The sequence below is a fragment of the Zalophus californianus genome, chromosome 13 (assembly GCF_009762305.2).
Source record: "Zalophus californianus isolate mZalCal1 chromosome 13, mZalCal1.pri.v2, whole genome shotgun sequence".
Lineage (NCBI taxonomy): Eukaryota > Metazoa > Chordata > Mammalia > Carnivora > Otariidae > Zalophus > Zalophus californianus.
This window is the reverse complement of record NC_045607.1, coordinates 26,890,596-26,903,714: the sequence shown is the minus strand read 5'-3', so window position 1 is coordinate 26,903,714 and position 13,119 is coordinate 26,890,596. Positions and strand designations below refer to the sequence as shown.

Here is a 13,119-nt window from a genome sequence, read left to right as displayed (position 1 = left end):
AATTAGGAAAGTGGGACAAAGAAAAGGTATGGCAAGCTGAAAACATGTAAAGATAATTCTAACAGCATTGTAATACCACTTACTGTGTATGTGCTAGACACTATTCTCAGTACTTTATTCATTTATTTTAGCTAACATCTCTCTAAGATATTGTTATACCTTCATTTTGTAAATAAAAGGAGGAAGTTAAGGCACAAAGAGATTGACTGATGTATTATAATGGTAAGAAGTGGAGCCAGGATTTGAGCCCAGGCAGTCTGGCTCTAGAATTCAAAATATGTCTAAATATAAAATTAATTACAGGAAATATTAACAGATTAAGCTAACCCATATAAAGATGAAGATTAAAATGGGATAGAAAAACAAAACATAGCTATATAAATCTTGGCAAGAGGCACACCTAAAGCAAAATCACACAGAAAGGTTGAAAATTATAGGGATGGAAAAAGATATGCCCCAACATTATTAACTAAAAAAAAACTGCTGCTATAATATTAGTATCAGGCAAAATAGAATTTTAGGGGGAAAAATATTAAAGGATTGAAAGACCCACTACATAATATTAGAAAGACATAGTCCACCCAGAAATATTGTATGATTTTAATAACATGGTCTTTAGGAGCACCTGCGTGGCTCAGTTGGTTAAGTGTCTGACTTTTTTTTTAAAGATTTAAAAAATTTTTTTATTAGACAGAGAGAGGTACAAGCAGGGGGAGCAGCAGAGGGAGAAGGAGAAGCAGGCTCCCTGCTGAGCAGGGAGCCCGATGTGGGGTTTGATCCTAGGACCGCAGGATCATGACCTGAGCTGAAGGCAGACGCTTAACCGTCTGAGCCACCCAGGTACCCGAAGTGTCTGACTCTTGATTTCGGCTCCGGTCATGATCTCAGGGTTGTGACATTGAGCCTCACATGGGGCTCTGTGCTCAGCATTGAGTCTCCTTGAGATTCTCTCTCTCCCTCTGCCTCTCCGCTTGCTAGTTCTTTCTCTCAAAATAAATAAATAAAATCTTTTAAAAATATATGACTTTAAGTGTGTAAATCAGAAGCTGATGAAATTCTGATGAATATTCAACATGTCTACAATTATGGTGGGAGATTCTGAAATACTTTTATTTAAAAAACTGATTCAGGCAAAGAAGAAATTAGTAAAACTATTGAAAATATGAACAAAATCAACAAGCTTGATTTATTGGATATATATAAAATATATACCCAACAAATGCTGAATAGACTTTCTTATCTGCTATAAATAGAACATTTACAAAAGTTGATCATGTATTATATCATAAAGGCAATCTTAATACATTTCAAAGCATTAATAAAAATCTTCCTGTGTGTGTATGTGTGTATGAAAGAGAGGAGGGGGAGGGGGGGGAGATTCTCTACATTAACAGATTAAAGGGAGAAAACCTACATGATTATTTCAATAGATGGCATTGTATGACCACAATGGAATCAAATTATAAACAATTAAAGACATCTTTAAAATGTATGGAAACATGGGCGCCTGGATGGCTCAGTCAGTTAAGTGTCTGCCTTTGGCTCAGGTCATGATCCCAGGGTCCTGGGATCGAGTCCCCCATCTCTGCTTAGTGGGGAGTCTGCTTCTCCCTCTCCCCTGCCTCTCAAATAAATAAATAAAATCTTAAAAATAAAATAAAATGTATGGAAACTTTAAAATGCCCTCCTTAATAACTAATGACTTAAAAAGGAAATAATCATGGGAATTATAAAATTTGGGGGGCTCAAAGATAATGTACTACATATCAAAACTTGTAGGATGCAGTTAAAAGGAGAGAGGTAAACTTGCAGCCTTAAAAACACAAGTAGGAAAAAACAGATTTAAAAAATTAAGCATTTAATTGAAGAAAGTAAAAGAACAATACAGTCAGCCTAAGCAAAGCAAAGAAAGTCAAAAGAAAAAAAATTAATGAAATAAAAAATAGTATCAAAGATCAACAAATCCAAATGCTCGTTCTTTTTTTTTTTTTAAATGGTGCCTTTGCTTTAAAGATTTTATTTATTTATTTATTTATTTATTTATTTATTTATTTGAGAGAGAGAATGAGAGAGAGAGAGCATGAGAGGGGGAGGGTCAGAGGGAGAAGCAGACTCCCTGCTCAGCAGGGAGCCCGATGTGGGACTCGATCCTGGGACTCCAGGATCATGACCTGAGCCGAAGGCAGTCGCTTAACCAACTGAGCCACCCAGGCGCCCCAAATGCTTGTTCTTAAAAAAATAAATTAAAAACTAGTAAACAGACATCTAGCAAGATTGATCAAGAAAAAAAAAGTAAAATTAAAGACTATTCACTACTGAAGCTCCACAGCTTTAGAATTTATGCTCTTAACTAAGTTACACTGACTTTCAAAAGAAAATGCTAGGGACAACTTTAAATCATTAAATTTGATAATTAGGTTTAATGTGAAAATGATAAAAGTTTTCTGGGAAGAAATAAATGTCAAAATCAATTCAAGAAGATCTAGATAACCCATTATCATGAAAGAAATTGAACAATCAGAAATTCTCCTTTCCCTTTCTTTTCCCTACCAAAAGAAAGTTTACAGGAAAGTTTTACCATGCCTTCACAGGAATAGATTATTCCCTATGTTATATCTCCTATGTCAGAAAATTTAAAAAGAAAAAAAATGCTTTAGGCGACTTATTATATGAAACTGATAGCAAAACTGGATTAGGACAATGCCAAAAAATTTTTAAAGGGAAAATACAGTACTGTCAAAATGGATGAGACTATCTTAAACACAATGAATCAAATTTTGAAGTACTTGTGTATTAGTGTAATTTTCAACATTAAAGGATTAAAAGATTAAAGGAACAAAACCCTCCATTATTATTTCAATAGATGACATTAAAACTTTTGATAATTTCATAATTAACCAAAAGTGGGGGAAAGGCCTTCTGGCAAGCTTGGAATAAAATGGATCTGGAATTTCTTTAACTGGATGAAGGGAATATTCTCAAAACCTAGAGTGAGCAATCATATTTCATGATCAACTTTAGAAGACTTTCTATCAAAATCAGAAAAAAAAAAGTATGCTCTCCCTGCTTCTATTAAGCAGAATGCTAGAGGGCTTAGGCACTGGAATAACACAAGAAAAAGAAATTAAGAATTAAAAGTAGAGGGTGCCTGGGTGGCTCAGTTGGTTAAGCGACTGCCTTCGGCTCGGGGCATGATCCTGGAGTCCCGGGATCGAGTCCCGCATCGGGCTCCCTGCTCGGCGGGGAGTCTGCATCTCCCTCTGACCCTCCTCCCTCTCGTGCTCTCTATCTCTCATTCTCTCTCTCTCAAATAAATAAATAAAATCTTAAAAAAAAAAGAATTAAAAGCAGAGACAAAATTGGTAATGAGAATAAACCATTTGTGTTGTTTTGCAGGAAATTCTTGTTTAAAAGAATGGCTCTGCTATTCCAACTCCAGAGTTTAATGCAACTTATGTTTTAAAAAAGGCTAAATTCAGTTGTAAATGATGGGGTCTCTCTCTTACTTAGCCTAGCTAACTAGTAATAACAAAAACAGTGTTTTCCATTTAGCAATTATGTTTACAGGTTGTACAATTAAACTGATGAGATTACTTTATCCAACCACCAGTAAATAGTTTTACAGATTATAAGGAGGTTTGTGAGGAAAAAAATGAAATAGTTTACTCCAACTTTTTTTTTTAACTCCAGCTAACTCTTAATTCTAATTATTCTTTCGTGCAGAGATAAAATGAAGTAAACGTGCTATGAAATAGAAAATATGAATGGAAGGATTTTTGTGGGTGTGAAAAGATTCATTGAGCTTACAAGGGTTGCTTTAGTCTGACATTAAATCTGTTCACATTTTGGATCCTGTCCCGGAGCGCTAAAGTACACACTGCTTAGCCAAACTCAACCTTAGCTCTGAAAGCTAAGGTAATGTCGCAGACCCATGGTGTGTTCTAGTCTTAGTCATTGTTCACTGGTAACCTGGACAGAGTACATGGCATGTGGTGTTGTGTCACCCGCCCCCTGTCTGCCTCTCCTCCATCCTATTTTACACTCCGCTTTTCACATTTTATGGTTTGTTTATCTTTCTTCTTCTCCAAAGAAGCTGGAATATTCTTTTTTGCTGACTGAATTGAAAATTATTCAGTGAAAAGAAGACCGCAATGATTCAGGGTTGTTTCCATTTAGGAACAAAAATGAACATTTGGGTTAAATTGTCTTTGAGTTATTTTTCACATTGTTTACGTATTTTTAATGTTTTGGTTCGGTTCGTTTGAACATTTCATTGTTTAAAATATTGCTTTTGTGGAATTTGTAGTACTCATCCACCCTGTCTATCCTGGACCTATGATCTTTGACAGACTGTAGAGGCTAATATTTAAGAGAGGAGTTTCCTGGCCTATGTTATGAGATCGGCCATAATTTCTGCCTCATTTCAACTAGAGTGTGTCAACTTGATAGGATGCGACAGGTGGACATTCTGCTGACCAGCATCTGATAGGGGAAGGTGGAGGCCCATGATGGATGGCTGTGTCTGATGACAGAATAAGCAATTCCATGAAAATGAGTGTGCAGAATAAAATTGGGACCAGCAGATGGTGGAGCTATGCTGTATCTTATTTCTTCCTCAGCTATGAGATTTGCTGTGGCTGCCTTTTCACAGAAGCCAGCTGGGATTGTCTATTAACTGCCAGCACCCATTGGTTTGGGTAGAAGGGACTTGTTGCTTTCTTTAGAATTTGTTCAGCCTCTCATTTTCATGTATGGCTTTATGTTCATCTGGTGGTAAAACATGATATTTAAAAGCAGAATATATGAGAACTGACCTTTCCTTGGAGAACATCCCAACTAGATCCCATTTCCACAATATGATTATGCTTTGACATCTGGCTCTTTCCTGTTCTTTTTGCTTTAATCCTCTGATATTTTAAATTTCTGTGATCTCTGCTGTTGTCACTTCAAATCTCATTACTGAAAGTTTGTTTCATTTTGTGAAGAGAAGAAACATTTCTCAGAAAACACCAACACAGAATATCGGGCTATAATATAAACTTAAATCTTACGAACTGCTCGTTTTAGCTTTCCTTTGTAATGTATTAAATTTACTGATTGGGAGTACCTTTAAGAAACATGTTTTGGTTTAATTTCTTAAACTTACCCGCTAGTTAAAATAGTTCTGCTAGAGATAGAGTAAAATTCATTATAACTAACGTTGCCTGAACTGGTGTAGAGATTCTTTAGCATTTGAGATGAAAGAAAGGCAGAAACTACAGATAGGTTCATGTGAGGGACAGAAGCCTGGGAGTGCATCTTGGAGTCGTGCTTGCTATCTATCCCTGGGGAGTCCAGCTTATGAAAGAAAAGAAGATTCACCTGACACATATGCTGCTTATTTTAGTGTTCTGTAGTTAGAGTCTTTCAGTAGCAGCTTGAATTTGATGGGGATTTAATGATGTGTGAACTGTTAAAAGTAAGAAAGTAAGTTTGTGGCTGAGAACAGAGATTTAAAAAGGGCAGGTAGTAAAATAAAAGGCAGAGCAGGAAAAATGTGGTCTGTATAGCTGTCTTTAAGGGACATCTTGTTGACATACGGACATCCAGGCATTAGACCTCTCTATTCCTGCATTTGAGGAGCGGGTGGGGGTGTGAAGCTTTCCTCAAAAAGCCATCTTAGTGCATCCTACCATGCTCACGTATCATGTGAAATTTTCACTACAGTATGAGTTAGAAAAGGAGTTTGAAAAGTACCCTGGCTGACTCTGGGAGTTTCTTCTTTAACTATCTAAACGAAGTAGGTCATCGGAAGCCATCTAGGAGCACAGTGAACCCCAGGACACAGGAGTTAATAAGACCTGCCCCAAAGGCAAGCATGGGTGATGCTGTAGTTGGAGAATGTCCTGTATTGCCAGAGCTGATTCAGGTTCTCTGGCTGGCTAGAAGAGTTTTGTTTCCTTTCTCATTGCTACATGTGCCTCCCTCTGTGTAGGAAGAATTGCAAGTATTAGAAATATAGTAAAAAAAAGAATATATGTATATTCTTGATGAACATATGAATATAAGTATATTCATTGGTTTGCCTGAGATGTTTAAGAAATGGCCACAGCTAAATCCAAGTCCTTCCCTAGGGTTTTCTGAGCTCTGTCATTTTCCTCCACCTTTTGGGTGCTTTTTGCTTTGACTTCATTCTCAGACAGGCTCTCCTTGCTAACAGATAACAAAGATGCTCAGCTTCCATCCCACCAGCTTAGAAACCTCAGCAAAAAGAATGCTTCTTTCTTCCAGTAGTTCCAACGAAAATCCCAAAGCTGACTTTTATTTGCCTAATTTATGTATATTCTTATCCCTGATCCAATCACTATTATGTACTGGTTAGGCCTGGGTCTTTTTTGCCCATCTCTGGGGACTGAGGGTGGGTCAGCCCCTCCTGAACCACAGGGGAGGGAAATGAGGATGCTGTCAACAGTAGAAGAGGAAGGGGATGCTAGACAGTGAGAAACAACAAAAAGTCCACTATATCTGTCCCCAAAGCTATTTATTTTTTTAAAAGATTTTATTTATTTGAGAAAGAGGGAGAAAGAGCATGAGCAGGGGGAGGGGCAGAGGAAGAAGCAGGCTCTCTGCTGAGCAGGGAGCCGGATGCGGCGCTCCATCCCAGGACCCTGAGATCATGACCTGAGCTGAAGGCAGACGCTTAACCGACTGAGCCACCCAGGTGCCCCATCCCCAAAGCTATTTAATGGGAGAGGACTTCCCTTCAGCCCAGAGCTCACTAGCACCTGGGTTCTTTAGATCAGACTTGTACTGTTGAGCCTAACCCCTCTCCCCATTGCCTCTGTTTTGCCACAGATACCTGTTTCCCAAGTTTACACTGTGCTGGACCGAGTTTGTAGACATGAAGATTCATGTGCCCTGTGAAACTGTTGAGTACATTGAAGCCAACTATGGTAAGAGCTGGAAGATTCCTGTGAAGACATGGGACTGGAAGCGCTCTCCCCCCAATGTGCGGCCCAATGGAATCTGGCCTATTTCTGAGTGGGATGAGGTTATCCAGTTATACTGAGACAGTAGGTTGAAATGGTAGAATCCCCCTTCTGAAACAAAGGTGGATAACTGTTTAAGAAGATAAATCTCTATTTGTCAAATGTAAGTAGGGGCCAAAGATATGTCAAGTGTGAAGATGCAGGAAGAGTCCTAACCTCTGAGCCATCTGATTTAATTCTCTCATTTTACTTTTATTAAGGAGTCCCCGTGTGCCAGGTACAGTGCTAGGTTAGAGTGGAGAAGCGGAGATGAGTGACACACATGCCTGTCTCTTCCCCTTCCCTTTGGTAAGCACCTCAGTTTTCCTTTGAGGGAAACACCCTTACCTTTGAAGCTCCTATAAAATATGATGTTCTTTCAGAATGTTAGATAATGGTTGGACTGGATGATGGGTTTATCGGGCAAAGCTAAGGAGGGATATACCAGTAAAAAAGAACAGCCCATTCCTGTAATCATCAGTTAAGCTTGTATGTTAGTCCTGCTTTTAAGTTTGTAGAGTTGGAGTTAATATTTAAGTGATCAGAGTTTAGGTGGCATCAAGAAAAGACACTAGCAGATTCATTTTACAAGCAACAGAATGAGCACTTCTTTCTAGCTTTGTCAAAGATATGCAAATTTCCGTACATTTTCTATTTTTATATTCGTAGTGAAAAGGAAGCTTGTGCTTGTGTGATGCTTTAATTTCCAGCCATTGTGAGAATATTTTCACTGACCTCTGTAGCACTTGTTAACAAATCACTCAAGCGAGATCATGCTACCAGACGTGATTTTGAAAGGGTTGTGATTTCACAAAACTTACTTTCCTTGTTTCATTACCAACCATCTGTTAGGTAAAAATATGAGCTATTCATGGACTTTAATATTTTCTGAATTTTTAATCCTTGTACTTCCAATTTTAATGTTAACACTAAAATATTAATAGAAATACCTCTAATTTTTCTAAGTGTACTCTTCTGTGTATTCATTCATCAATTACAGCTCCATATCTTTATTTATGGCCTATAAACCAATTTAAATGGTATATAAGCCTACCTGTCCCCTCTCCTCTATACTGTATTGCATGTCCAAAATGAAGATAAATGGCAAATCTGACAAATGCTGTCTCTGTCCTCCTACCCCCAGATCATGGTGTTTGTAAAATTTGTGTCCATTCTCATTGTTCTCTCTAAATGTTCTGTTGCATATTGATGGGACGAGAACTCGGACTTCCCTGCTTTATCAAGTACCACCAATTTTAAAACCCTTCAGTTTCCTTTCCCCGCCTCAAGATATGTTTCTGAGTGGGTTGGGATGGCCCTGTCTCCCCCATCTCTTCATGAGTCACTTTAATGATATATTCCAAGTGAGAAGTAAAGGTATATGTAGGCACAATAAACACTGCTATCTTTTTCTTTGTCCAGGAAAGGAAGCCAAGTCTTACATTTCATCCAGCCTGCTTAGTACTACTTTCTCCACAAAATCCCAGACTTTCCTCTAAAACCAGAGGATAATAGCAGTGTCAGAATGGAAACCAGAGGGTCTGAGGGAATAGGCTGACTGAGTTTTCCTAAAACAAAGTTGGGAAAAGTGACCTGCAACCACCCAACTCTGTATTTTCAAAACACCAAAGACTTTTTTTTGATAAATGATAACCATTGACCTTCCTCTCTTAGGATGAGCTTTCAATATGTACTCATTGGATCTTTTCATAACTAACATAATGAGGTTTTCAGGGACTCTTATAGATTACCAGTACACTTGTCCCCAAATGACCAGCCATTGTAATCAGATTCTCTTTGCTGGAGAATCAGCCCATAGAAATTACACCCGAATTCTAAATAGCTGAACCTAATTTCATTTTTCATGGTTGAAAAAATATCAGGATAATAATAGTGTTCCTTGGCAAAATCTACCCTGCTTAGTGAGGACCATTTGCTTGTGCTCAGCCTCTAGAAGTGTATGTAAAAGTACATACATATTTCTGCCCATTTCAAATTGGGGCTTCCACTGTTTGCCAGGGGGTCTTACCCACCCTTATTTAAGTTATTTTTCTTTTATCTATCCCTGGAGTCCAAGGTCTTGAAGAATCCAAAATCTAAGATGTCTTGGCCCCATTGACAGAGATTCTATACCCTTCCCTCCACAGCCCCCTGGCAGCTGAAATACCTTTCTTTACTACCTTCTGGTTTCACAGGCTTCTGCTCTTGCTTGGTGCCTACCCTAACTTGAGGGAATGAAAGCTTTTCCCCACACTCTGAAGGCTGGGCTTGCTTCTGATACAGATTCAGCCATACTTCATTCTGTGCTTCTTGACAGTTCTTAACTGTGCTCAGTGTCCAGTGGATGTACCATCAAACCTCATCAGATCACTTTTCTTTCTTCACCTGAGTATTCCAACAACAATTCTCCTCGTATGGCCACAGTCAGGTCCACTTTGTCTGGTTTACAGGAGAAAACCTCTTATATTAACTTGGAAGTTAGGCACCCATGGATATCTCCAGACCCATCCTGAGAGGCAAGATTGATAACCTCTCACTTGACAACCAGGTGGCCACTTGGTTCTTCTCTAAGCAGGGAGCACTTGGCCTTCTCCCCTCTGCTGCAGCTACTGACATCTGGCCCCTGGAATAAAACTGCAGTACAACCGCAGTTCCTAAAATCAAGCATCCCTAAGAAGCTGGGCAGTGGGATAGCCAGTTTCTTTGATTCCCTAGTTACAAACCCTGAAATATGACCACTAGATGGCAGAATGTCTACCACCATCCTCCCGGAACAAGTTCATCTCAAGTGAAAATCATCTTGCTCTTGAGTCTTAAAAGCTATAGCGGTCACATTCATTCTATCCCTCTTATTTTATAGCTAAATCAATAAGAGATAGCAGTGATTTGAGAACCTCCTGAAGCTAAAACTCAAGAGTGCCATGACTTTTGGCCCAGTTCCTATGTCATTGCATCACAGCACAGCATCTTTAACTCTGCTTGAGATGCTTGACAGAGAAGTCATCCTGTGCCTCAGGAGTCAGTTTCAGGGTGTTTCTGCCATTCCCCACTTAATATCTTTCTGCTAAGATTGAGAGCCTGAGGTGACAAAGAGATCAAGAAGGAGTATTTCTTTCTTGTCCAGAATACTTAGGCTGTCTTCATACCTTTATCTGCAAAATGCCGTATCTCCAAAAGGTGAAATAGTTCATGTTTGGAGACATCAGCCTTTGATCATGATGCTCTTAACATCCAGGAGTACCTGGTTCTCGTAAGCTCAAGGTGTGTCCCATTGCTACTTCACCCCTTCCACTTCCCCAGGAAACCATTAGCTAAGCACTCATTTCCGAAGAATCCTTACCCCTTCCCTTGATACTCTCTGACGGATACAAGCAGTTGAGATTAAGTTGTACTCATCCCTTTTCTTCTTTGTGACCCCCAAACCATTGTATCTAGTCTTAACATGGCTCCAAACTTCACATGGCACATAGGACAACAAGGTGTTACATAGAAGAGCAGCAGTTTGTAGATTGGGGACCAGAGCTGCATCTGGGAAACACACTTGGAATGAATTCCCACACTCTAGCCTAACACCTCACCCAGTATCATAAGCCTAAGGCTGCAAATGTTTCTAAGTCTCCCCCAAGTTTCAACTTCTGGAAAATGAACAATTCTTTCATCCTTAATATTATAAATCCCCATGGGAAAATTTCCCTCAAAGACTAGTCAGAGAAAGTGCCACATTCCCGACTTCTAATATACAATTATCCTGGAAAAACTCCAGTTCCTGATCAGACAAAAGGATATCTTTGAGGAAATGTCCCAGTAGCAATTTCTCTTTCCCCTTCCTCCTCTTCTCTCATTCAGACCTGGGCTAGGTCACCTCTGACATTTCACTTAGGGCAATCAACATGTTGGTATAAAAAGATCACAAACTTCTGGATTAGGCCTGAGTTTGCATCCCAGGTTCATCATGTGGGGTTTGTGATAGAGGACCTCTCAGCCTCAACTTCCACATGAGTGAATCGGGGAAATGTGTACTTCTCAGGGTTTTTAGTTAGGATAAAATGGAACATAAAGTGCTCAGCATCAGGCCTAGGTTTAAGTAAATACTCAAGAAATGTTCCATTTCCTACTTCCAAGTTCCTTTTCTAATTATTTTTCAAATGGGATTTAAAAAACTACAGTTCAGAACATAAGCCTTACTCAGGAGGCTGGAGGACTGAATTTGCTTAGGGAAAAAAATTGTTTCATTGTATCAAGGCATTAAAGGACAAATTGTATGGTTCATGAATTCCGAGACATTACTGAGTTGCCTCCTTCTCTAAATAGAACTAGTATTTTCATTTTATTGGTCAAGCTATTGTCTCCTAAGCTCTCCTTATATGATCCCTTATGTTACATAGTTCCTTGGTCCCAAGCAATTCACTCTCTCTACCTTCCTAGATTTGGTACTTGTTCTGCCTTGGACTTCTTCAATATTCTAGCTTTTTCTAGAGGTAAACCCTTATCTCCTTGTTAGTAAATCTCTACCCAGCTGAAATCAGATATAAGTCATGATTTGCAGAGGGAAAGAACTTGGAATACTTAGTTTCATGTAACTATATGTGCTGATGAATGTTTATATCTGTGTTTTAGCAAAGGAGAATTGAAAATACTCATTTCTACCTTCTTCCATCAAATTTGTGTTTGTCTCACTTAGGCAAGAATCTACAGGGTATGTTTTAAGCTATTTTAAGCTTCTCTGCACAAACTCAAATCTAATTATAGTTTATAAGTCAAACAGACCAATTCAATAGTGATACCTTTTCACAGGACCAGTAGGCAAGTCTACATTTTTCTAATGAGGAATCTGTACTTCTGTATTCTCAGAACTTCTAGATTAGAATGCCCCTTTTGCCATCCCCCAACCCAACTCAATGTAGAGATGATATAGGAACCCGTTAGCCAGCCAAGCTGCTATACAGTTATGAGCAGCTCTCACAGTGGGGTTGAAAAGGATTATGAGGAGAATTAGAAGTACTGTATTTTGTTTTATAAAACAATGTACTGTCTCATGCACCATTAAAAAAAATTACAAGATTTTGTAGTCTTTTGATGACTCATTCAGAGCATGGGTTTGTTAAATGAAAATCATATATAGCTATTTGTGTGCCCCTTCTACTTCATAACCAGAAAAATATGTATGTGAATTTTTTAAACAAAATGATATTTTAAACATGGGTAAATTTCACTGTATGCTTACCAGTTGACTATTTGGTTTTATCTTCAGGTACATGTAGTTTGTGGTACTACTGGAAATACCTTTAATATTATTATTTTGATCAGAATTTGTAATATATGATCAGTTTGGGATGACAAATAAAAATTTTTTAATCACTTGAGATGTTTTTTTTTTCCTTGATTTATTTTATTTAAGACATTATTCTTTTTCCTGTATTTAAAAAGGCAAACAACAACAACAACAAACCCAACCAGGAACTATATGTAGTTGCCAAAGTAGAAAAGAACATATAAGTAAACTGGATAACAATTTTGGAAAGCAGGGGTAGTAACCCAAGGTTCTGTGTTAAATAAAGAAAAGAGATCTAATATGAATACGCTCTCCTGTCAACTATATATTGACTTGTAGAACATTTCCTTCATCACTCTCAGTAATCTCAAAAACCTAAATTTATGAAATGATCTTAATGTCCAATGAGAGACAAAAACCTCATTTCTTACAACTGATACAAAGTAATTGTTTCATAATCTATAATATCTGAGGGGCTAGGTGAACTTTTCACAGGCTAGAAACAGGCAGACCATAGTTTGCAAACTAAAGAATGTCTGACAGGTCATCATTTCAATCACAGGGAGTGAAGCCAAATTGAAGAGGGTGTTGAACAAGTAGGTAGTATACCTAGAGTCACATCTGAGCAGAGTTCTCAGATTCAATCAAGGTTAAATCAATAAGGAAAGGCATATGATAAGAACAGGCAGCCACGTGGGGAACCTGGGTGGCTCAGTCGATTAAGCATCTGCCTTCAGCTCGGGTCACGATCCCAGGGTCCTGGGATCAAGCCCCACGTTGGGCTCTCTGCTCGGTGGGGAGCCTGCTTCTCCCTCTCCCTGCCGCTCCCCCTGCTTGTAC

The 13,119-nt window shown here is 38.6% G+C and overlaps 1 protein-coding gene across 10 annotated transcripts in view; it reads left to right on the top strand.

The window, feature by feature from the left end:
• The window catches only part of FKTN (fukutin), an 88,763-nt gene that overhangs the window by 53,776 nt on the left and 21,868 nt on the right, over positions 1–13,119 (top strand). For 7 of the 10 annotated variants that reach the window (XM_027616552.2, XM_027616559.2, XM_027616553.2 and 4 more), the window contains one exon: positions 6,835–12,370. In XM_027616552.2, coding sequence (XP_027472353.1) covers positions 6,835–7,048 — 214 coding nt within the window. In that variant the 3' untranslated portion in view covers positions 7,049–12,370. Of the gene's footprint in view, positions 1–6,834; positions 12,371–13,119 lie in introns of those variants that run through there. The other 3 variants (XM_027616562.1, XM_027616554.1, XM_027616555.2) reach the window with 2 other exon arrangements.